General features: G+C 40.1%; 1 protein-coding gene across 7 annotated transcripts in view; it reads left to right on the plus strand.

The window, feature by feature from the left end:
• Positions 1 to 25,847, plus strand: part of NHSL1 (NHS like 1) — a 182,623-nt gene that overhangs the window by 131,975 nt on the left and 24,801 nt on the right. For all 7 annotated transcript variants that reach the window (XM_051792484.1, XM_051792486.1, XM_051792487.1 and 4 more), the window contains exons 3-4: positions 11,552 to 11,679; positions 21,317 to 21,509. In XM_051792484.1, the coding sequence (XP_051648444.1) occupies positions 11,552 to 11,679; positions 21,317 to 21,509 (321 nt within the window). The remainder of the gene's footprint in view (positions 1 to 11,551; positions 11,680 to 21,316; positions 21,510 to 25,847) is intronic.

Below are 25,847 nucleotides of genomic sequence, written 5' to 3' on the forward strand. Positions count from 1 at the left end.
AATTGAGACTAATCCTCATTTTCTGAACTGTATTATATTCTTAAATTGACAGTCAATAAGGCATGAAGCATGAAATTGGGAGGAGAGACAGCAGTGTGGTAGTGCTGCTTTGCTTTACTGCTTGGAGTGTAATCGTAAGTGTGCCTGTTTACCTCCTGGGCAGGCTTGCAACATTAGCAGTTAATTACAGGTATAGGTCCAATATCCTAAGAGGAAAGCCTGAAGTAATCTGGAATGCGTTAGCCTCAGATAATCTTGCAAACTATGATGAAGTGAAGGAACGGCAAAAAAATTCATACTATGTACCTGAACTATCTTTGTTTCTACATTTTTTGAACTATTCTATATTCTCCCTCAGATGTGGATATAAGTCAGTTGCAGTGATGGGAGCCAGAGCAGGACATATAGACTTGAATTTCCAAGGGTCAGTTGTCTTCCAGTTCCTGCAATTAGCAATGTAGAGCACTTTTGCTTTAAAAAAAAAGGGTGTGGAGGGGAGTACAGGCTTCGCTGTTGTGTATTGTCGCTTGTTCATGAGCTGGGAGGCAGCATAAAGGGCAGGAATGAAATTGCTGTATTAAAGGGCAAACACAGTGAGACTGAAATGATACCAAGCTGTTAGGAGATAGCCAACTCCTGCAGGGTGTTGTGGACATACTCTCTGCACTGTTCAAGTTGGAGATGAGGGGAGATGTCTTGGCACACACTGCTGGTCACTGCCCAGGCTTTCTGTCCTTTCCAGCAGATAGATAACAAGGTGTCAGATACGTACGCAGGAAGGTGTAGCTGTAAATGGTGGGAACACTCTATATGTTGACTTTCATACCCCTTTTCAGACTATAACTGCTGAAACTTCCTGCACAACTGCCTGTACTTTTTCCTTCCCCCCACCCCCCAGGGTAATTGTGTTGATTCAAGCTGCATACGTAATATAGGGCTCATTGTTCCACTGTCTGTGATGATTCATTTATTATCTCATCTTCAGAAGAGCTGGATTTGGCTGACTCTAGCTTCTGTTTAGCTTTGTTGGCCAAATTCAAGGAATGTATTTAAGCAGCAGTGATTGAAACACTTGATTTGTTTTCCAGAAGACATCTGGTTAGCATTGTCAAATAAAACCGGATTTAAGTAGTTAGTCGTAAAGCCTCTATTATGTCTTGCTGCAAGACCCTCCAGACAGGTATGTGTCTAGCCTTTGTTTTCTTGGTGCATCTGCCAGATCACTGTTCAGATGAGCAATATTAGGGTCAGCCCTACTAGTCAATAATCCTACTGAGAAGATTATGGACTTAAAATAATCTTATGTTTCATTAAAGAGCTGCAAAATAGGGGAAACCACTTCATATTAACAGTAGATCTGGTTCAGGTTCAGAGAGATGTCAGGATGTGAAATCCCTACCAACTGGAAACCTTAATGAAGTAAAAGGCCATTAAAGGCTAGGAGTAAACCATATGTTCCTGAAAGGACTTGGAACTGTAAAATCAAAAAATAGAAATTAACTTATTTCCCATTATTTTAATTTCAATTGTCGAGTTACTACCAGAGCTTCTGCCCATGTATCCTGCGTTTTTTTACTGTTACTGAATTAATTCACGGTACATCTGTTTATAGTTTTGGCCAAGTTCCATATTCCAACTGTCCTTTCTAATAAGGAATTCCAAAAAGCAAGTATTCAAATGAAATGAAACAAAATTTGTCCAGGAGTCTACACTGCACATGTTTGAAAGCTGGTCTTGTGCTGCAAAACTGAGCTACTTGTAAGCATTTAGGCTCCCTATTTTTAGGTTTAGTTTATATAGTGCAGCACTAAGTGCTAAAAATATAAAGGGTAGTTATATGTAGGTTAATTGCATGGTACACATAAGTGAAAGCAATTCCAGTGAAAGGGTTTAAAGAAGATAAAAATTTGTTTCAATATGATAACAGTGATACTGTTGGGTTTTTTTAAACTAGATGAATGTGTGTTCTTAGGAAGATATACCTGAAAGATTATTGAAGCTCTCCCCATGTCAGATCGACGCCTTTAGTAGAGAGAAAAAATTGGAACTCTTACTATCTGCATTGTTGTTTCAGTGCTAGGTAAAGCAACTTCCATCATAAGGAATATCAGACTTTCATTTGATTTCCTTTTTACTTTTCTTCCTCCTTGCTCTGTTAGATTAGGATGTTGTATGTGCTTAGCTGCAGCATTTTAGGTAGCTTTACACTTAACATAAAGTGTCCTAGGAGAAAAAAACAATGAAAAATTCTGTCATATTTTTGTATTAGGTGTGTTCAATTGTCTTAAGAAACAACTATTTTAATGCAAGCATCAAACATGCAAAAGGAAGCAAATGCACTGTTAAACTTAAGACATCTTGTCACCACTAAATGCAGTCATATAACACACTTGCAGAAATTCAAATTGAGACAAACGGTGATAATTATTTTGAACACTCCCTAGTGACAGCTTGTTAACAAATACAATTTATCATGGCTGTGGCATTTTAGTGCCATTAGAAAGGTTTTCTGTATTGCTAAATCATGCAGATTACCTGGAGACTTAAAGGTTGAGATTAAATGTATTTGTTTTTTAAAAGCTCCAAGAAAAGAGTGTCTGCATTTACTTAACCCCGTTAAAGGTATTTTCACGTGGCAGAGTTCCTTTTAGTTTGAATTCTTCTTAAACACTTGCATCTGATTTAGACATTGAAAATAAATCTGACTGTACTTGCTTCCCCCTACTGTTGCACTTTCATGCCCTATCCTTGTGCTGCTACAAGGATTGGACTTGATGATCTCGGAGGTCCCTTCCAACCCAGCTGATTCTATGATTCTATAATTCTATGATCTATACAGCTGAACCCTGAAGCAGCTTGGAGAATTAGTCTGAAAGAGTGGGCTTACCAGCCTGAGTGAGCCTCCAGTTACCACATCAGGACATGCTTCCCAATGAGAGGGTCAACATCTGTGTGTTGGAGGGGATAGACCTACATAAATACATTTGTTCACTTTCAGTAGTAAGACTTCTTAGAAGTACCCGTTCAACATACTTCTCCATCACAGAGTCCAGCAGCCCTCTGTTAGGGTTACCTTCATCCCTGTTGGAGCCCAAGACATCTTTTTTTCTAGGAAACTGTGGACAGTATCTGTCATTAAAGCTACCTGTGTGGCTGAACTTGGCTACTTATTCAAGAGAGGGAACATACATAGCAGTCTTTTTAAAAGTCTGATAGACCTTTCTTGTTACTCATCAAATAAGAAGGCCTTGAAGTAAACAATGAAGTTTTCCTGGTGAGTTGAAAACTTGCCACCTCATATGGCACTTGTTTGTGGGAGAATGCATTGGGTACCAGTGTTTGCTGTCTCTTGGCTTGTCTTAGGCTTTTCCGTATGTACTGATAAAAGATCTAGAAATACCAATGTAAAAGTGCATTCTGGGCTAAGAGAAGGGAATAATAAGGAAGGTAGCTGGATTGGCAGAGGCTGGTACCAACCAAAGCACCTAGATAAAGCTGTTGAGCAGAAGTTTTTCCAGCTGGGCAGCAACAGTACTACTCTTGAAAATCCTGACCTGTTTAACTAGGAGTCTGAACAAAATGGTGCACTGGATATATCACAGCTGAAGTTCATGAACTTGCTTTGCAGTCAGCATTGGTTACAGTTGAGATGTTACACAGGGGCATCATTGCTGTGGCATTACAACATATTTCAAAGCTTCGATATAGAAAAACTCTCTGTGATAGTCAAGTTCTGCAGATGATACGGGGATTTGTACATTTAAAGGAAATGGAATTTGATCCAAGCTGAGTGAATTTTTGGGAGGAATGTAAAGTGGTAGAGGCAAGCTGTCTGCTGCATATTTAGGTCCAGGGACAAAAATAGTTGCTGCATTGGAATTAAATTGAGTTGCTTTTTTTCCGAGTCATATTTAGCATGAGATAGTTGGGAGAAACAAGTTTGCCTTTGTACAGCTGTGCTTTTATATAGTCTGTTTCATCCACACACAGAGAGCTGTGCTTTCTTAACCCCAGTTTACAAATGAGGGACCCATAAAGAGGCACAGAGTGAAAGATAGTAATTATAGTTAGATTTACTAACCAAAGAGGCCTTTGAACTAGGGTGTCTGTTTTAATTATGGTCCCAGGCATAATGATTCTTAACAAGCTCTTTATCTTGAAAAGTTCCCTCCCTGAAATTTCCTGGTTAACGGCGTAGTCCAGAGTTACCCTGATTTTATCCACATCTTACCACAGTGCTGTGAGCAGGCCGAGAGATAGCTGTGCTCTTCGAAGAGGTCCTAGTTTGGTGTTCAGAGTGTCTTAGTACACACCATCAGACCATATGAATGATCCCCAGAAAAGCATAACTCTTTCTATTACATTTCAGGTGACAAACTTTTTACGTAATGCTTGGAGCACACTATTAGGAAGCTGGAGATTTAACCTGTGCTTTACCTCATCTATAAACAATTTAAATTCGTATCTAAATGAAAAATATGTTAACTTGCAAAACATTAAGCCACTGTTGAATGAAGATCACCTTAGAAGTAAAGATGTTGACATCCCTCTTACGTTCTCCTGCCCCTCATGAGAAAGATCTATGGCATTGGACCCAGTGCTGGTCATTACTGGTGTGGCGAGGATGAGAATTAAGGCATCTCAAATTCTTCTTTAGTTGGCTTTATTCTGAGATGCCTCTCTATATAGTCATATGCTGCAGGCAGAGTGTACATGCCTGCTTGGACTCTGAATTTAGGAGGCGCATACATGAAATTTAGATCGTGTCATGTCTGTCTGTAAGATGTGAGTTCTTAACTGGACCTAACTCAAAGTGATTTGCTTGGAGGAAGTAATGCCGAGTCAGAAATCCAGGTCTTCTGACACCCACGGCTGTCTGTCACAAGCCCATGAGGTCTTAGTTGTCTCAACTCAACTGGAAAAACAAATTCAAAATATGTATCAAGTAAGTTAAAATGATATGCGGTTATTTACTGGTGGTGAAAACAATTTCTTTTAAAACCAAAAGCAGTGATATAGTACATACTTTGATTATTAAAGTGCAGTGTAACCTATAAAGTAAGAGGTCATTTTAAAAAGTTTACTTTTATAAGACAGATGTGTATTATATTACAATCTGTCTGGTTTTAGGTGAAATTTTGAAAAGCTACTTGTAAGATGGTGTTTGTAATTGTGACTTAGGGGGGAACATGTTGATGGGTATTTATAGAAGAAGGAGCTGGCTACATGTTTGAAAAATGAAAAAGATTTCTGACCTCGGGGATTAGAGCAGTTTTCGAGTGATATGTGCAATGAATGGATAAATGTGTTTTAATATACTAATCAGTAGATTTATTTCTGTAGTTGACAGTTTAGTTGACTTCTGCAGTTAGTAGCCTCTCTCTAGTACAAAAAAAAAGGGGGAGGGGGAAGGAAGAAAAAATAAAAAAGAGAAAGAAATATACAAGTTACAACATGAAAGGCTCTGCCAAGAAGTCACCGTGACTTCAGCTGACATAATTTTTCAAGCATGCAGATGCAGCTGTCAGCTCATCGCTTATCCCTTCTTGCTGACAAGGAGACAGCAAGAGGTGGTGTAAAAATAAGTGAAGTGTGTACTGGTCTTTCCCCTATCTACATCTGTACCCAGGAGTTTCTCTTCTAGCAGTTTTGGGCAGCTCTGCCAGGCAGGCAGCATATCTGCTCCACTGGAAAGCAGCTCCTGGTCTGATTTGCATCTTCTCTTTGGGTTTTAACAATTAGTCTTGAGTTCTAGGTACTGGTTTTGGATACAGGGAAAATTCAGATGTTTCCAGGGCATTATTTTCTTGGTTTTCGTTGATTGACCCATCCAATGGGATGGGTAGTTACGCCAAGCAAGTTCGAGCTATTTAGATGCCTAAATAACTTTGATGCCAAGTTTCTAAGTTTGTACCAGTGAATATCATGGTAGTTTAATTCTTTAACCACTGCCTTTACTGGTTACTAATAAATACTTAGAAATGTGGGTTTGTTATTTTGTATTGAACTCGTTAAACGTGCTTGTGAGAGCTTAAGGCCTCATCCTGAACAGTCATGTGAGCAGTGTTTGCTTGCACGAGTAATCTCATTAGGGCTAATTTAGTGAGTGATGGCTGCACTTTCAGGCCTGAGGTGTGGAGGACTGGTCCGGGGTGGTTGGAGAAGGCTGTGGCTCTGTGCTGCTGCTGGGGCTGCAACTTAGGAGAGGTCACAGATTCTGATGGGGTCTGGCCCTGAAAACCAGCACCTGGAGCCTTTCTCCCTGCAACCAAGTCAATTTGGGACACCATGATCCTGGCAAAATAGTAGTTTTATGAAGAAGCTTGTGAAAAATGATACCTAATCTTGCACAGTTCATTTACAATTAAAAAAAATATGGAAAATTTCTGAAAATTACTGAATCCATCTCCCTCTGTCCAGTTAGGCTTCTGGTAGGATGATGCATTTTACTTTATATAAACTTCAAAATACTGCAACCAGTTTTACTGCTAGAAGCTCAGCAGGTACAAAATGTTACCAAAGTTGGTTAAAGGAGAGGAAAAGAGCCAATGCATCCGGTCCTCTCCCAGCAAACCCAGCCTTCCATCTGTCCCGGCATAGTACGGCGTGTAGGTCTGACAAGGTAAATGTTAATCCTGCTTTACCATGGTAATACCATGTCAGACGAATTACTGAGGTATCAGTGCTGTGCCTTCTGTTCATTCCTGTAATTTATGGCTCAAATGACCATGCAAGAATATGGTTTCAAGTTGTTGGAAACGCAGTAAATTGCCTCTGTGTGTGAGACTTGCTACTGTGCATTACTGGCTCAGGGGCAGATTTAATCACATGCAAGTTGTATGTATGAAATAGAGAGGAGATCTGGGCTGAGAGATGTCAGATGTATTTTCATACACTTGGCCTGACTGTCACAAAGTCCATAAGCTTTTACATGGTTGAGTTATTCACAACAGCCCTGAATTCAGTGCCTGTGGCTCAAAACTCTGGTGGAGAATTGCACCTGGTTCAGTTGAGCCCTTGCTCTCAGTGTAGTGCTGCTGGTATCTGCCTGTTCTCCAGCATATTTAGTAGGAGGGAAGAGAGCAGAGATAGGTGATGTACAGCACACATCCCCAGCATACTTATCTCTGATGCCAAGATTTAACAAAAGCTGCAGTACTGCAATCCTGAGCAAACACATGAGTGGTTGGGTATATGGCAGACTTGGACATGATGGTATTGGGCACTGACAGCTTTAACACATTTTCTTTGGTTTTGCATCTCATGAACCCTGTTTTAATAACTGTGGAAATGATGAGGGAGCCTTTAAAAGGTTTGTGACTGCATTTCCCACACACTTTCTTCATGCTTAATGGAAACTGCCCTGTGAACATCAAAATTCAACTTTAGGCAACATTTCCTATTCTGGGAAGGGTTTAACTTGTACCACATAAGTGGGAATAAATTAGATTATAATGTAATACAATATAACTATAGTAATTTTTAAGCAACTCTTGTAATACAGAGGAGGCTTTGAAATTTAATGTACCACTAGAATAGAAGAACAAGAACTAGTCTGTGGTGTTAGCTAGCCAGAAAAGCACTTGCAGAGAAGCAGATGATAGGCAGCATCCCTTCACACTCAGCCCCAGAAACAGTTGGGGGATGAAGGGGAGCTGTGGCACTACCCAGCATACCCACCAGTTGAAATTGCTGAGACAGAGACACTTTCTGATCTTCCTGGGAAAATAATCAGTGTTTGTGTGAATAAAACTGGTTCGTCTGGGGCATAATCGTATTACTGCACATTTCAGATCAGACTCATGCGAAATTATGACTTTGAGTTTGACTGCAGCATATACTGCAGATTTGATCTGGCAGGAGCAGGTATTTGTGTCCTGCTCAATGCAGTTGCCTGAGGTTTGCCCTGGCAGTTCTTTGACAGAAATATGGAAAGGCTGTGCATAGTTCTGTATGTTGGATAATGTGGGAAATGGCAGCCCTGCTGCTGAGTGCAATCAAGACTGCGTATATCCCTGATTCAGATGGCACGAATGTAATGTCACATGCTTAAAACTGGAGATTTTTAATAACTGCAACTGAATGGATCCTTCTTACCTAGTCATCTTCAGTACAGATGTATCTGAAATAATGTGCGTATGAACTTTTTCGCTTAGTGTATAGTGCTCTTCTCTGTTTGGGATTATCAGAATAGGACAATTTACTGCTCCTCTGGGAAGAAGGGAACATATCTGGAGTCTTTCCTAGAGTAAGTATTTCTAGCTTCTTCAATGGTATTTTTTTACAAAAATAAAAACCTTTTATCTGAAAATATGAATCTGTTTGCTTTGAGAAGACCATGTACACCTTTAATAATAGTAATGAGATGGAGCAGGGGAGCCTCCAGCTAGAACAGTTTTTAAACAGCAGTTGCCACTCAGCTAGTTTGGCAGCAGCAGTAGCTTCAGTTAGATGTAATGTTTGACCTTGTGTTGTGCTTGTGGACTGTTGCAATGTGAAGTAAAAGATACCTACCCAAAGCCTCTGATGAGGTTTGTTGGCCTTGGGTGCTATCCACAGTGTGTGTTTCCTGCTGTGCTGCAAAATGTACAGTGACAGTACATAAATAGAAAAGCTGTTCTTGGGGACAAATAATCTTTTTGTTGGTGTAGTTCTCCTACCGGTTTGTAGCTGTAGCAATGTTGCTGCAATAGTTTCTGATGTTATTTTGTGGTGTGGACAAATGGAGGTTGTAAGCTTGATAGGCTTCCAGGTTGTTGTTGTCAGTCTTCTTGAACCTGTGGTGGACTTGAGACTTTCAGTGTTGATTTCTTTAAGTTTTTGGAGCTCTTCTAGGCTTCATGAAGTGCACTATTTGTCATCTTCACCTCCTTGGTTAGGAGAATAAATAAGGTCAAACAATTAGTGTCAGAACACACATCTGTTATGCTCCAGAAGAGCCTGTCACCTCCAGAAGGGTCTTGTGACAACTGTGACTCCATGAGAAGTCTTCAGTGGAGCAGGCTTCTAGGAGGACCTATGGACCTGTGGAGAGAGGAGCAGGTTTCCTGGTAGGTGTGGTGACCCTATGGGGAACCCATGCTGGAGCAGGCTGTTCCTATATAACTGAACCCTGTGGAAAGGGACCCCTGCTGGAGCAGTTCTTAAAGAACTGTAGCCTCTGGGAAGGACTCACATTGGATAGTTCTTGGAGGATTGTCTCCTGTGGGAGGGACCTCATGCTGGTCCTCCCTGGGGAGGAAGCAGCAGCAGTAATATGTGATAAACTGACCATAACCCCCATACCCCATCTGCCTGTATTGCTGAGCAGGGAGGAGGTAGAGAACCGGAAATAAAGTTAAGCCTGGGAAGGAGGGAGAGGTGGGTGGAACGTGTTTTTTAGGATTTGCTTTACTTCTCATTATCCTTCTCTGATTTTGATTGGTAATAAATTCAGTTACTTCCCCTAAGTCAAGTCTGTTTTGCCTGTGATTGTAACTGGTGAGTGATCTTTCCCTGTCCTTATCTCAACTCATGAGCCTTTCATTATATTTTCTCTTGCCTGTCCAGCTCTCTCCAGAGGAAGAGAGTGATAGAGCAGCTTTGGTGGGCACCTGGCATTTAGCCCAGGTCAAACCACCATGGGTTTTGGGGCATGCCATGATGCCTGATATGAGAAAGTCACAGGAGTGGCCAGCCGGGACTTTAAGCCTTAGCCCAAATATGAGAGGAAAAAGTAACCGCATCCTTACACACCCCTTAGGTTGTATTCATGTTTGTTTGTGGTGATTAATGACTGATCTGAAGTTGCAGCGTCTAAGTTGACAATTTAGCATGTTAACCCATGCTATAAGTTGATACAAGTCTTTGGGCTGTCTTATTCTGCCACAGCCCACATATCCCTGTTAATTTGTAGCTCAAACCAGCAAGCAACCCATCAGAGTGCTCGCATCTGTGAGTGTTATGTGCTGGATCTGGCTGCACCTAGTACCAGATTTGGAAGGGTGGTGGGGGAATTTGTTTTACTGTGGTTGCTGACAGTCATTTTTCACCCCCCCCCCCCGAAGTACAGCAGCAGTTTGTCAGATGCGCAGTTGTCAGCATGCTCGCACATGTGGAAAAGGTAAAAACAGGGTTACTAACCCTCTGTTCCTGAGATGTAGCAATTGATTTGGATCTCAAAACCCACCACCACCACCCTTGGTCCTTGAACTGAGAGAGAAGCGACAGGTTCACACCATACTGCCCTTTTTGACCCCTGATACACAGGCAAGGATGTATGTCTGACGCTGATGGAAATGGCCAGTTGTCAAATGGTCAGCTTGCCTTCTCAGTGTGCCTGGGCAATACAGGGGAGTCCACACTGATTAAATCCTTGTAGAGCTGTGGTTGCCGTAGGTCAGTTAACCCATCAGCATGGAGTCCTCCAGACCTCAGTCTCAGAAGCATCTGAACAAAAAAGAGGACGTGTACACTGGAGTTGCAGCTTATAACTCGACTTAACCATTTGCCAGGCAAAAGCCTCTCTAAAACCTTGACCACCATAAAAGCATTGCATGTTTTCCATTTTAAGGCATATTCAAAAGATCAAGATAAGCAGACAGATGATATAATCACAGAAAGTCTTTCTCCAGCAAGAGATGTTAAAAGCGCTTTGTGTTGTGATAATGCCTGTGTATTGTGCAGAAATTTCCGTTCCTTAGACAGAAATATACCAAATATTTAATTTTGTTCTTGCATTCCTCATCTTTCAACAGATTTTAGTATCTGTCTTTAGAAATGTAAAGCTAACAGTTTGACTGGTCTGATGAATTTGGTTGCCTCATCTTGAACATTTAATTTTTCCTTCTGCTCTGGCGTCTGTTATTCTTTAGCACAATCACACTGAATATCAATTAGGAGGCAGGAAGATGATTGTGGAAAACTTGGTGAGGGAGATGAGATGCTGACTGGGATTTTGGCTATTGTGAATGGGGATGCATGTTTGCTCTGAATTCTTTCTGAACTTTGGAAACTCTTTGTATTAAACTATATGTGCTGTGCAGCAACATGAGATTTTGAGATCCCTGTAATTTGCGTTCCTCTCTTCAAAGTCACAGTAAGTGGTCGCTTCCACGAACAGGAAGGCAAGTGGTCAGTGCCAAAGTTATTTAGCAGATGGTGCTTGAGTAGCAAGCAACATCATTTGAAGTGTAAGGCATATAAGAGATGTCTACCGGCCTGGCAAATGAGACCCCTGGTGTTACTCACATGCTTCCATCTCCCATCCTGCAAGATGCTGCCATCTGTCAAGACACTGAGCCAGGCCTCACTTAAATAAATAAATCTATTTCCCCTTTTTTTCCAGAGCACTTGCCGTTGCCTGGGTTAATACGCTACATGTGGGCTTACGTGTATAATACATGTGAGGGAGGCGGAAATATAGATACAAATATGAAAAATGCACCTTTGGGTTCTGTTACTTGGGTCAGACAATGCTAAAGCATGGTAAACATCTTCAGAAAAGTATTCAATATTTAAGTGGCTTTGTACACCAGGCATAAACAGTAATGACTCTCTTTCTTTTTGGCAGAGTGTGACAAGCTGCGGCGGGATGGCTACCGGAGCTCACAGTATTACTCTCAGGGCCCCACCTTCTCCTCGTCCTCCAGTGCAATCTGTGGAAGTTACCAGGATGATTATGAAGAAATTGAACAAAAGGTAACGGGGGGGGGGGGGCAAAGTCCTGGAAAAAATACTTGCCTGGTACAGTTTAATTGCCTGCCATAATACTTTTCAAATAAGGCAGGATTTTTAGAAGATCGTGAAGATGTTTATTCCTTTGAATTACAGTGATATTAGGTCACCTGACTTCCAGGGTCTCTTAAAAATCCCAGTTATTCCCATGCATTGATACAAAGTTCCCAGTCGCAGGTTCAGGATGTGAAAGCAGGAAGGAGTTTGGTGATGTTCTGGAGGGAAGACCCTAGCAACGGTAGTTGTTAAGTGTTTACATTCAAGTAGCAGGAAGAACTGTTCACCAACCATCACCATAACCAAATGGTAACTTGGATAGGTGCACACTTTGAATTGCTAATACAGGCAATTATACACTTAGATAGAGCCTTTGTCCTAGTGCATCACAACTTTTGCTAAAGGCATCCAGAAAGATTGCCCACTAAGTTGGGTCAGCTTTCTTTCAGTTTACTTCATGATTTTCGGTTTATATTCCCACATCTCAACTCCTAGAGTGCTTAGCTTAGAATCTAGAAAGAAATGAAACAAATAAAGAGAAGGGACAGTTAAGCACAAGTCCTAAGGAAGTTGTGAAGACATATTGCTATATACATCAATTTATACACATTTCAGTTACAGAACTAGTTGAGTAAGTTGAGTTAGTGTTCTAAAGAAGAGAAATTCTACTCCCCTGTCCTTACTTTACCCTCTTGTGCCTGTGGGCTCTGAAGGAGACTTTGGTGTTGTGGTATAGGACATTACTGCTTGGTGGAGAGCAAGATGCACTGGAACCTGGCTGTCCAAAACTGAAATGCTGGAGCTCCTGGGATTTTTCAAGATAGATATTCTAGAATAGTTTGCCAGAAACTACTGTTGCTTAGAGAATGGGAGGATATCCGTGGTTGTAACACAGTCTAATTTTTTTGAGTTGTTACTAAACCATGTGTGCCTCTGTAGTATGGACCAAATAACTCTCTCAGCAAAATGTGCAGACCCTGAAAACGCACTTTAAAGGGTAAAGTTTTTTCAGTTCTGTCCTCTATGGCTTTTAATCACATAATAAAAGGTGTTGTGGAATATGTACAGTCTCTCATTCAGGTGATGATTGCATTTATCTGGGTATTGGCAGGAAATGTTAGAGCATCTTGTTTAGCTGTTCGTGGTATGTACTGGCAGTGAACCGAGAATGTAAAGCACGTTCATACTGTGGAATGCATTATAATGATAATTTGCTGAAATCAGTAGAATTTCCACTGGGGAAAGTATTAACACATTGTTTGTTGCTATTAATGTACTGCACATATATGCATGTATATATGTCATTGACTGGTTTTGGCCAGTGCTGTGCAGCAGACAACCATCTGCACATGTAAAACTAATGCAACATTTAAAAAATATAAATACACTTTTCTTTGACAATTTGAATGAAAGCATATAAACATGCATGAGGACTCTTGGAGACTAAAAGCTGTCTTCCTTTTCATGGTTAAGCGTTTTTTTGAGTGTTAATGTGTTACTAACAATTTCTGTGCATTCTGGAAAAAAACAATCCAACTAGTATGCTTCAAGGGTAGGATAGCGCTTCCATTTCAATTTGAAATAGGTTCCTTTAAATATTTTTAGTTGAAAGGATGATTCAGAGCTGTGGAGAAAGATAGCTGCCAAACTGACTGTCTTGACTGTTACTGATTATCTCAGAACCTTAACCCTGCCACTCTTACTTGCAACTCAGAAAGATATTAATTCCTTGTAAACTGTAGCATGATTCTCCATTCATGTTGTATAACTCAGTGTTTTGTGGAGTCCTTTGACCAGTATCTTTGTTTAATTGGCTTTTTTTTTCTTGTTTTTGTAACAGAAAAAGGTCTACTCTTTTTTTAAACGAACGTTTACCACAACAGATTTCTGAACTTGAATTATTATCCTCCTGGTAAAGTGCCAGTAATTCTAATAAGTCTTATACCTTGCTCGAGTCATATTTCAGCTGTCAGGAGAGTTCTTCAGTCACAGTGTGGAACTGGGGTCATCAAAAATCCTGTGATTCAAAATGTGAACTCCTCACCACTAGATGAAAGCTTTGTAGCTTTATTGTCTATTCAAAGCCGAAAAGCCAACATTTAAATTCTGTGCATGCAGCACTTAATAGTTGAAATTTGAGAACAGCAGAATAATGATGGGTTGATGAATAGCTATTTACTGTTAGGAAACTTACTTCTTAGTTGATATAATTGCCAACTTGTAGAAAAAACAATGTGTTACTGCATGGTGGCTTCAGAAAGGAAACCATCTTTCCCTACTTTTTTTAATCTGTTTCTAAAAAAAACCCCATAGCCAGATATTCTGCTTGTCTGTCTACACCAGAGACAATATGAAGCCATGGCTAGGTGATATGAGAGGAGACCTCAATCCATAAGCATTCTCAGGTTTTGTGGAGGTGGATGTCTGTCAGCAGAGGGTAATAGTCATGCCACAAAGCACATTGGTTCAGTGTGAGTCTTAGAAAATGTCTAAGGTAAGCAGAACATTTGCTTTTCTAAGGGAAAACCAATAGGGAGAAGCAGGTCCTACTCAAAAATGAGCAAACAGAATTAGAGAACACAGAAAGTTGGAGTATCTGAATGGTAATTGATATAACATTAAGTTCTTGAAACTACCCTTTTAATGTTGATTCTAGATTAATGGAGCACAGGCCAAGTTTCACTGTAGTACTGATTCTAATTGAGTTTGTTGGTGATAAAATTGGTTTACCTGGATTTTACATCTGAGTGCTGTGACCAGTCTCCTCCTTTCTCATCTCTTACATACCACTGTTGGTTACACAGCTTGGGAGCTATTCCTGTCCTTCAGTACTGCTCTGTTTTAACAGTGTAAAAGATATATTGAAATGTCGCTTTCAAACTCTAGTTCTCCTTATGTTCTGAAATGTATACATTGTGTATGTTAACAGTATTTATCTTTTGTGTGTTTTTTTTCTTATTCTTTTATCTTTCCCTTTTTACCACTCATTCTCTTTATTTCTTTTTGTCTCACTCAACAGTCTAGTCTGTTAGACTGCATCTCTCAGTCTTGCATTAGCGCCTGCTGTAACTTGGTTCCCTGGAACAACAAGGTACCTTGCCCATGAGTGGGACCATCCAGCTGCCATATCTGCAGCTTGATGTTTCTTGTAGTGTTTAGTATATATGCAGTCTTACTCTGCTCTTAGCCTTCAGTCATTACCTGCTTCTTTTTTCTGCTTAAAAAAAAGGCAATTAAAAAAGTCAGCTGCTCAACAGAAGAGTGCCATGCCAGGTTTGTTTCCTTTATTTTTGTCTCTACTCCCTTTTGTCTGCAGAACAGTATCCTGTATTTACTTGCTTTGCTGAATTTTTTATTCCCTTTTTGTCTATTAACATTTGCCTCCTTTGAAACTGTGTTTTATTTAATTGGCTGTGTCATTGGTTTTTAATTAGCCAAGGAAAAACTCTACTAGTTTGGAGGAATGTATTTTTCTTAGTTGACGAATGTGAGCTAAAGAGTACCTGCTCCCAGGAATGCAGTATATTGTCTTTATTCTATCCATGAAAATGTTTGTGTGCCAAAAACTCAGGGTATTTTTTCCTAGGTCCTGTCATTTGGCTTACGAACTTTGCCTTGATACAGTCTGTTACACTTTGGGTGAAAAAAATATTTATTTTGCTTATTCATGGGGGAACAAAGTATATTTTTGCCACTCTGCTCAGCTAATCTGTTATAAAACTCTGCAATATCTGCAAGAGACTGTTTAGTATATTAAGTGAAAACAACTACTTCAGTGCTAACTGCATTAGACTTGAGGAGGTCTAATCCAAAACTTTGCTTGGTGTGAAGAGGAGCTAAAGCAGTTGGGTGCTTCAGTTTTGGAGGTGGGAATGCCCAGGAGCCCTGAGGCTTGGGTCTAGCAGAGCTGAAGATACCTCTGGGTGGTGGTGATGGTGTCCTCAGCTGTCCTCCCTGTCCCTCTGCTGCAGTTGCATGGCGTTGCTCTTGTAAGCAACACATGTATTTTATACCATTTGCAAGGGTTTTCTTTTAAATGCTACTCAGTTTACTGAGTTGGGACAGCAGCTTGTAATGCATGAAATGCCAAAGCTTAAGGAAATGAGTACAGAAAATCTTTGAACAAAGAAAAGGGGGTAATTCTTCACTCATCACATGCTCACACTGTGCAGCTGCTGCAGGAATTGTGGATGCTGAAAGTTTACATGGATTTAGAAAGCAAGTGGGTACATTCTTGGAGGGGGAGGGGGAGGACCTGTATATCATTGATTAGTCATTATTTTAAGGCAGATACTAGATAGGCTTTTAGAGCTCCAAACAGTACAGCTGTTCTTACAGTTTTTATCCTGTTGCAACAGAGTAGAGGAAGAAGAAAGGAACATTTCTGCGGTTACGGTGATAACTTGCTTGATAGTCAGTGATTTCTGCTGACAAAAGAATTCCTTCCTTACTGAGACAGTGATGGTTATGAAATGAAGGATTTAGTAGGATAGTGAAGTTGGCTAGTACAACTGAAGATCTGTGTGTAGAAGTACTAGAATGGAATATTCTATGAAAACTGGGGGAACCAGGCTGGTGACCTTGGGCTAGAGGACACAAAATAGAGCAAGACATGACTAATTCATGTTAAGTGTAAATTCATGTAAATATATAACCATAACATGTATAACACTGTGTTCCGTAACACAGTGTGAAATCCCATGTTTTGAATTAGGCACGTGAAGTGCCATTCTCAGTTGACCAGGTCTGGGTCTTGGGTTTCTTTTCCCTGTTATTGTTTGTCCTGATCCCTTTGCATTGAGAAAATGGCACATGAAGCCATCAAACCTAGTAAAACAGTGGAGCAGAAATAGGATGTTGGCAAACATAATAGACAGCTGAAATGGTATGGCTGCTCTCTCCAACACTGATTTTTTTTTCTCTATTTTGTTTTTATGAGAAATTATGATTTTATAAACAGTTGTAGTAGACAGGAGGGTAAATGATATGACTAAAAGTTTGAAGTCCCTTTGCTGAAAAGTAGAATTTGTATGGACTGAATTTTCCTCTTGGAGGTCCCTTCTTTTTTCAAAGAGTATAGTATAAGCCCTTGGAATATAAAAAATATTTAGAATAAACAGATTATTTAGGCAGAGATACATAACATAAACTCATTTGTCATCTGGGACCTCTCAAATAGCATGAATGTGCTGAGATAGTGAAACTCTTTTGTTGTATCTTGGCAGCTGAGTTGTCTGGGGGACAGTATATCAACAAGGCGTTGGAGAGGCTCTGGCTTATTGAGCCATATAGCTTGTCTATAGGATATTTATAGGCCATTTTTCTCCTGGATTCTAATTTTAACTCCCATTTGAAAGTTCATGCTTTTTCCCCTCTAATGCATATTCGTGGACAATCCTAAACATCCACTGGTCAGATTATGTGACCAATACATCTGTTCTAGAACAAGCAGCAGTCACAAGCATTGAGGCCATGTTACTGGGAACGCAGCTGCAATGGGCAGGGCACGTCTCCAGGATGAAGGATCACTGCCTCCCTAAGATCTTGCTTTATGGTGAACTTGCCACCGGCTGCCACAAGAGAGGAGCCCCGAAGAAAAGATACAAGGACTCCCTGAAACAACATCTCAGCCTTGCCCATATTGATCAACATAAGTGGTCTACTGTGGCCTCAAATCGGGAGGCCTGGAGACACACCATCTATAACGCAGCTGTCTCCTTTGAGAACACACGCAGGATCACTCTCAAGGAGAAAAGACAAGGCAGAAAGAATCGTGTCTTGCAGAATATACCACCTAAGGAGTCTTTCTGCTGTGCCTTTTGCAATCGGACATGTCTATCTCATATTGGCCTCATAAACCACCAGCGTGCTTGTAACAAACATGGGTAGAACCTTCCTAAATCTTCGTTTGCGAAACCTAGCCATGATGATGATGATGATGGCATATTTGTGGAAACACTGCAGGGTCCAAGAATGCTGCTTACACCCCCCACCTTTCTTTTTTACCATGTCCATGAAAAAGAATGAATTTCAACAAATTTTCCTGCAGAGATGAGTGTAACAACACCTGTAGCACAGAAATTTGGCCATTTAAGTCAAACAGGAAGTTACCGTGACTCAGAGATGCTTTAAAAATGGGACAGGTACTTTCTGTTCTATTATGAACATAGAATTTATGATCAGCTTTGCTAAGCAGATACATATTCTCAAGGTACTGCCTAATTCTACTTCTGGTGTAACAGACCTTACTTGAGGAGACATTCCTGTGACACAGCAGTAGTTCATCTTCCAGCAAACTTCTGGGCTGTAAATCTGGAAATGTTTGCCAAAAATATGTGAAACCCTGGGATTTTCCCTGTAGATTTTCATCCTAATTATAGAGGTAAATAATTTCTGTCTGAAGAAAGCTGAAAGATGAGCTGCTGCTTTCTTCTGTGTACGGTAAAGCTGTGTATGCCTTTGTCATGCCTATACTACTATCACTTGAGAGTATTTTGGAAGAAGGGACGTAAGCAGAGACAGTCATGTTTCTTCAGGATCCATGGAAAACCTACCTGTAATTCAAACATGAACACTTATTCCTACACCTAAAAACACCTCCAACCCTTTTACTGAATTATTTTGTAAAAGCGCACATCTCTGTCCTATGGCAGAAGGTCATTCTCGCTGACACACTGCTTTGAACTCAACTACACAATTGGCAGAAGGTCATTCTCACACACTGGTTTGAACTCAGCTACGCAATTGGGTTTTCAGTTCCTTCTCATTGGTTATTTGCTCACTGGTTGGTTTCATTTCTGTCTGTCTTATACCATCTATCTCCAGTTTTCTCAGCTTTTAATTCTGCAAAATTTGTGATTGATGTTACATGTTTCTTTGGATAGTTAGTATTCCCTTGTAGTAGGTGCTTCACTTCTTCAGTTTTTCTATCTTTTCATATACCGTAACAAGAAAAGGGTCTTCTATTTGTCTTGGGTAATTTCCTTGAAAAGGAAGGGTGGCTTTATAACCGGTGTCTCTGCCACTTGACATACTGGAGTAACCCCTTGTGACTGCTGTATGTTAGCTGAGACCTGGCACTGCACTACAATTTGAAGGCGACAGATACTGATGCTGACGGTATCAACCAAGCAGAGTATTTGAAGGTCACTGGAGCTCATTCTGACCGCAGACAAACTGCAAAACCAGGCTGGAGGTGTCTCCCTTGGTGCTCCAGTTCAGGTGGAAAAAAGCTCATTGCAGAACAAGGAAAGCAGTATTTCTTTACCTCAACCCCTGATTACTCTGCTGTGGCACTGGGCTGGCATCCCTTTGCCACATTCCTTACAAACCCTTTTGCATGCTTTTTTTCTCTCTCTCTCTCAGTTTTTAAACCTGTCTGTGGGAAAACATGACCTGGAGGCAGCTTTCTCTTTTGCAATGGTGTTTCTATCCCAAATTGCTTAAGTTAATAAAGGTCTTTATGAGTTTGAGTGATTTGAGGTGGGAAAGCCCTTGTGTTTGTGTGTCAGTACATCCATGTGCGCCTACACCGTGTACTTGTATAAACAGTCTATGTATGCACACTCATAAGAAGATAAACATTCACATCCTATTGTAAAGAAATGGGTTTTAGAGCCTTTTAGAAACAGTGGAGGCCTGAAAAAATACTGATGTCCTTTAAGAGGGTTGCATTGATAAAATTGCTGGGTCTTCCACAGGGCTGAACCCTTACCTACACAGCAGCATCTATCCCATCCACAGCCTCTTTGATAAAGAAATTCAAGGCTGCTAGAAATGGATTATTTCTTTGAAGAAAAGCTCCCATATTTTGAAGTGTGGTTCCAAAAGACAGGATGACATTAGTAATAATTTCATTGCCTACAATGTTTTTTTTTAGTATTGCCTGAAGAGCTTTTACTTCTCCATTCTTTTACTTTTTGCCTGCAAGTTGCTATTATTTTTATTTTCCATTAAGTGAAATGTTCAACCCTGTCCTAAAGGATGTAGAGTCAAAGCATAATAGAATAAATAAATGGTTATTTATTTATAAACACTGGGAATTCCTCGTAGTAACAGGAAGAAAATTAAAATCAGAAATGATAAACAGCGTTTGTGGCAAAGTGTTTGGGCATGTCTTTTGTATAGCACTCAGCTTCTAGAGAAAACAGATCGCTTAGACTGAACACCCACAACAATTAAAAAAAAAAATCCATCTGTTATAAATAGCTGTAATCTTTCTTTCCTTGCCTGTGTACAGCAGTGAGAGAGGGAGAAGAAGTGGTCTGGTACTGACAATCCTATTTCAAGTAGTATTTGGCTCTCCAAAAAGAGAGAGGAATAAAGAAAAGAGGGTGGAAGGACTGTAATTCTGGTCTGGTGGTAGGGAGGGAGGTCCCAAAGCAAACACCTCTGAAGCAGAGGAGTCAGCAGAGATCTCTGCTAGTGCTGCAGCTGCTGTGCAACTCCTCTTCCATGTTTTTCTTCTCTTTTGTTTTGCCTGGAGGCAGAAGGAGACTGAGGTTGGTTTTCCTCCAGGTCTTCCTTCCTCTCCTGCTTCTGAAATTCCCTGGAGTGCCTAGCTGGCAGGAGTGGGGAGGAGAGAAGGCTGCTTCTCTCGGATTTGCTTGGCATTTAGGACCACTTGCGAGAAGCCCCAGCAATGTCTTCTGTGTGCCCTGAATCTGCCTGCCCTCAGTGTTTGTCATGGACTAGTACTGTCCTGTCAGTAAAAAGCTGTGTTATGGCTTTCTCTGCCATTACTGGCACGCAGGCAAGGACCTTGTAATGAAAACAGATTTTCTCCCCAAAAGGAAATGGCTTTTTTGGCTTTTAACTTTGGCGGAGGGATTTGCACAAGCTGTCGCAACCACTCTTCGTGGTGCAGAAAGTTTTTTGTTTCGTTGGTTGGGTTTCTTTTGAAGTAAAACACATCACAAAATAGAAATCTACCACTTTGAGAAGGACCGACTTTTAAAATGACCACTCTGTGGCTACTGGTACTGTTGACTGCTTCACCTCTGAAAAACAGGTAACCCCTTGAACTGTGGTGAGTTTCTCCAAGACCAAAGTTATTCTTGCTACCTCGCTGATCAAAGGCTGATGGTTTTGTGGACTGTGTTGATTGGCTCTTTTACTGAGCTCTACTATAAAGTCTGTCTTTTTGTGAGAGGCTTCTTTTGTATCCTTACAGCCTAGTGCAGCTGGAGCAAAGCAGTGCTCAAATCTCGTCTTCCTAATAGGGCACGGGGAGGTGAAAGATGAAAGGAAGGCAAACCTGGGTGCAGGGAGAGAGGGGTTCATCACTCCAAGAATTAGTCAATGTGTAAGGTAATATACTGTGCTTTGCTATGCTCGAGATCACTCTTTTCTCTCTCATTGGTATGTATTCCTTAAACTGGTCAGATGTCTGGAATAAATACAGTCTAGGTATTTTGTTGTGTGTTACTTTTTTACATGTTTTTAAAATTGCTCTTTATGTAGGTCGAAGTGTGATATTTGAAAGGGTGTGTTTTGCTCCACAAGTAATTGTGCCGACTGCAGCAGCAACACCTTAGCAATACCATAGTTCTACTTTTCTTTAGCAGTGATAAACTTACGTTGTTCCATGTATTTCTGTTTGTAGTGTCCTGTCTCTCCCCCTGAAGAGGAAAAGCTTATTACCATCAAAAGGCCTAAAAGTCCAGCTTCAAATGAGTTATCAGATATCAACACCCAAACCAACTGGACTAAGTCACTCCCACTGCCAACTCCAGAAGAGAAAATGCGACAACAAGCACAGGCCGTTCAAACAGATGTGGTTCCTATTAATGTGACTGGTAGGCTTTTAATTTCAGTAATTGCATTACACTGATGAGGGAGGGAAGGAATAAAAGGGGATCCATACAGTTGGCTAGTATTTTGACACTCGTATATTTGATGCGTGAATTTTAAATTACTTACTACACCTTTCTGTGAAAACAGTGTTCTGCGTTAAATAGTGTCTCTGAACTTCATTAGAAAATGTCAAAATCCCTTAAAATTATCATTAATGGAGATAGTCTACACTATGTGGGCTTGAAACGGCATTAGACATTCATGAAATACAAGAAGAGGACTGATAAATAGCACTATTTTGCTGTGGAATGCACTGAGGATATGTAATGGAAAATCATGTTTTATCCGATGCTAATGATATTTCAGGATTTTCTTCTAGGAATTTTGTATAAGGAAAGTTTTCAGGGACTTCTGTATTCCAAAGACTAAATGTTACAAAAATCAAGAAAAAACCTCTTGGATCTTATTTTTATCTGCAACAAGAGGTTTAGTGATCAAGGAGAGTAAGGTTAGAACAGCAAAAGTTAATGAGGCTACACCTTTGAGCAAGAGTCTCGGTAAGACACTCCACTTACATAACCATAGTCCACATTTTCTTGTTATGAACTATGTATTCATTTTGAAAATGCTCTTTGGTTTTACAGTTGCTGAACTCTCACTCTGTTGAAGTTAAATTACGTTAAAGCCTAATGCTGAAGAGATACTTTGTTGTGTGTAAAATGGACTTTCTGTGAAAGATAGAATTATCACTTCAATTTAATAACCCCTCTTTTTCTGCACAGCATCAAGATTGTCTATTATTAGTTAATTCAAATAACTGACCGCTTGCCTGCCAAAACCAGGATGATACTCAACATCCAATTTATTTCAAATGCCATATGGCGCGTTCTGACTCCACGCTTACTCTGACAATCAATAACTTGCAATGTTTGACTTTCTTTTGAAAGTAAATTAGGTTCTCTTTCCCTGTCTTTTTCACCTGTACTTTTATAAACTAGTATTTTAAATAGTATTCTTCAATAGTATTTAAATATTTTAATAGTACAGGAGCAGGACTTCCGTAACAAACATTAGCAAGCTTGGAGAAATCAACTAGAAGTGTTTACTTAAATAGCAGAAAATATTAGAAATAAACATCAGGAAGACAATAGAAAATTATGAACACCCCATGTCTGGAAATTTAATAGAAGGAAAATAAATGCAGTGCTGAAATGTTACTGGGCCAGTTGGCATTGTATAGGGAATTTAGGATACTGGTGCAGAAGGCCGAGTTAGGGGAACAATGGATAATCTGACATAATCAATAAGCTTGAGTAGGGTTTAGATATTGTGACAGCAGGAACAGGGTATATTTAGAGAAACAGTAATCTGCTGTCTGATTTAATGACCCTGTGTACCGCAAAATATAGGGGGGAAGTAAACAGATGGAAAGAAGAATGAGGTAAAAGGATCAAATAGCTGATAGATTTAATTCAGCATCATTGGGAATGTTACCTACCGTGTTTGGATAAATTACGCTTGTGACTTCAACCAGCATAATTCAGCTGGCGTAGCAAACCTTGTGTCCCCTGAATTGTTCAGCTAGCACTCAAAAAACTCAGCGGTTCCCAACTTTCCTGATTGGAATGGTGCACGTGCATATTATGCCTCACCTTTCTGGAGTGTGTGGTTGAGCATTTATTCCCTTATAAGCATGGTAATCGGAACAGATAGAAGAGGAGGGCAGTAAAGGAAGACTGCTGTTGCAGCATGTGGACTGGTCTCCAGGATCCACCATTCCTTTTCCCTTGAAATAATTATATTGCTACTGTGAAACAAGGCAAACAACATGAACCACACACAACATACAGAAAAAGCTGCTGTCCTTGTTCCTCTTTAAAAAGTCACAATCTGCTCCCCTCCTCTGCTCTCCCACACACTGAGTAATTTTATTTTGTGAAGTTTCTTATGTTACTGCATGAGGCAGAAAAAAAACTGACGAAAACTTCTGTGCTGTTTTTTCAATGTGCCGTGGAACAAACCATTGAGGATATTTGTTTTGATTTGGCTTTTTCCTTCACATACTCTTTTTCTTGCTCTCCCAGAGGAGAGTTCAGAAAACTTCCAATTTATTACTTGTGGCATGAAATAAAAGGTTAACCTCTGAAGCAATTGCCAGCAATAACCCGCTGGCAATTGATAACGTTTTCAGCAGTGCATTAGTAATGATTCTCCTACAATGGCCTCTCACGTGGCTGTGCAATAAATGCTACATCAGTTCAGTTTTTGGGCTCTTTGGTGAACAGATTGCAACTAATATAGTAGTCGTAAAAATCTGTTGGATAGCCTGAAGGTGCAGGGGCATTGCATTAGGCTGACAAGTTGCTGGCTAGACATCCAGATTTGGAAGTAGTTTCAGTCTTTGGGAGTGCCTGGGCTGAACTTTATTCTGGCCTGGAAGGGGTTGGACTGAATTTTCAGCGGTGGCCAGTCTTTGCTTTTACATATCTTGTGGCTTAAAAGATGTATAATGGTGTCTGTTCTTGTGGGTTTTCCAGAACTAACTTTCTTTACACATGGAGGAGTCTGATAATGGTGGAGGTGCTCAGTGCCAGGCTGGATCCTGCAAAACATTTAAGCATTTGCTTGAATCCAGCTTAACTGACTTCAGTGAGATTTAAGCGCACTTAAATGTTTTCAGTGAATCCAAGGAAAACAGTGTACTGCTTGAGGGACAACTGAGTAAAGAGGATAAGGAACACCTAGTCAGTTTGTGACAAACCTGTAACAGAAGGAGAAAAGTATTCTTATATCTGTAAAACATATTTAACGTTAACATTGATATTTTCCAAAACAAAATGAAGAAGGAAAAAAAGACTGAGACATTCTGATTTTGCTTATTGGATTTCATTGAAGCTTCTACTTTGAAATTCTACAAATTTGTGTAGTGCCCTTTGTGTATCAAAATCCGTTGAAGACAGATTGGTTGGGTTAGCTCTTAGGTAACTCATTGGAAGAAGTTACTGTGGATCAGCAACATTTCCCTATGGCCATCTGGTTTGTGCTGTCTGAGGCTTCATATAAAAGACTCGCTCCTTGTTTGCACCCTCTAATTATCACTTATATCACCATCTCAGGCATAATTGTTGGCCTTTGAATGGATAAAGATATGTTCAGAGATGCAAAACTTTCTCCTTCAAATTCTTTAGATTTGTTATAGTGTGCCATGCAGAATAAGCTAATGTCCTGACCCTGGCCACAGATGGGTCCTAACATCCTCGTAGTCCCCAGTGGATAGTCTGTCTCAATATTTCAGGGCTTCTACGAAGCCAGTGGGATCAATGATTCTAAATTTTATAGATCCCATATAGCTTCCTTCTCTGTTCATCTACCCTGACTTCAATCAATCCAAAAGTCAGATGAAACTGGCACTTCCTTGTAGCTGCAAGGATCTGCTTAGCACAACTGCAGCTCATGGTCAAGGCTATGGTCGAACAGAGTCAGTCTTTGTATTAACAACATAGTGAATGAAATCACTACATTTTTTCCTTGCCTTTTCTCCAGTCCACATGCTATACTTTAATATGTGACGGTATCTTTAACTGTTATAGAGGTAATGAGATTTTCTATGCTATGTTCATGACACACATCATACAGATGTGCAGTCAACCAGGGTTAATATTTATGACATATTTGTTACTGTGCATTAATCACTTTTTAGAGGTAAATAATTTGGTCATCGATTTTCAAAAGGAGTGTACAAAGGTAAAAAGCATATACACGTTTTTTTCTACCTTTCACTTTTAAAAGGGTCATCTAAAGGATATTTAACAGTACTTTCCTTTAAAAAGGAAAGTGACCTGTGGGGGGTCATTGTTAGATTTTTAGAAGTGACAGAGAATTAATTAACTCAGAGTCTGTAGGGAAGGTTTATCTTACTACTAGTAAAATGGCCAAATTATAAACCTCTAAACAGAAGTGAATTCCTAAAGAAAAGCTGCTTAATGATAGTGGTGCTTCTGGGTCCCATTACGATACAGCACATGGTCATTGTAAGGCTTTGTCTGGCAGCATGCACTTAGACACATTTTTTCAGCTCTTGGCATTGTTTATTTTTATAATCGTCTGTAAAGTTTCAATTTTAAGCAGCTTTCACTCTGAAATATTTATGAGTCCACAAGATCAGTTTGATCTCTGCATGATCCATAGTACTTATTTGTATTCATGTTAAAAGATCACCACCAGAAATGTGGTACACTTGACAGGTTCAGAGCAACTTGAAATGAAAAAGAAGGGTCTCATGTGATTTAATGATGGAGCTGTGCAAAGACCTAATAGCTGTTGCCAATAGCAATGTCTGT

Source organism: Manacus candei, unplaced genomic scaffold (genome assembly GCF_025592945.1).
Source record: "Manacus candei isolate 608988 ecotype Guabito, Panama unplaced genomic scaffold, ASM2559294v1 h1tg000034l, whole genome shotgun sequence".
In the NCBI taxonomy this organism is placed as follows: Eukaryota; Metazoa; Chordata; class Aves; order Passeriformes; family Pipridae; genus Manacus; species Manacus candei.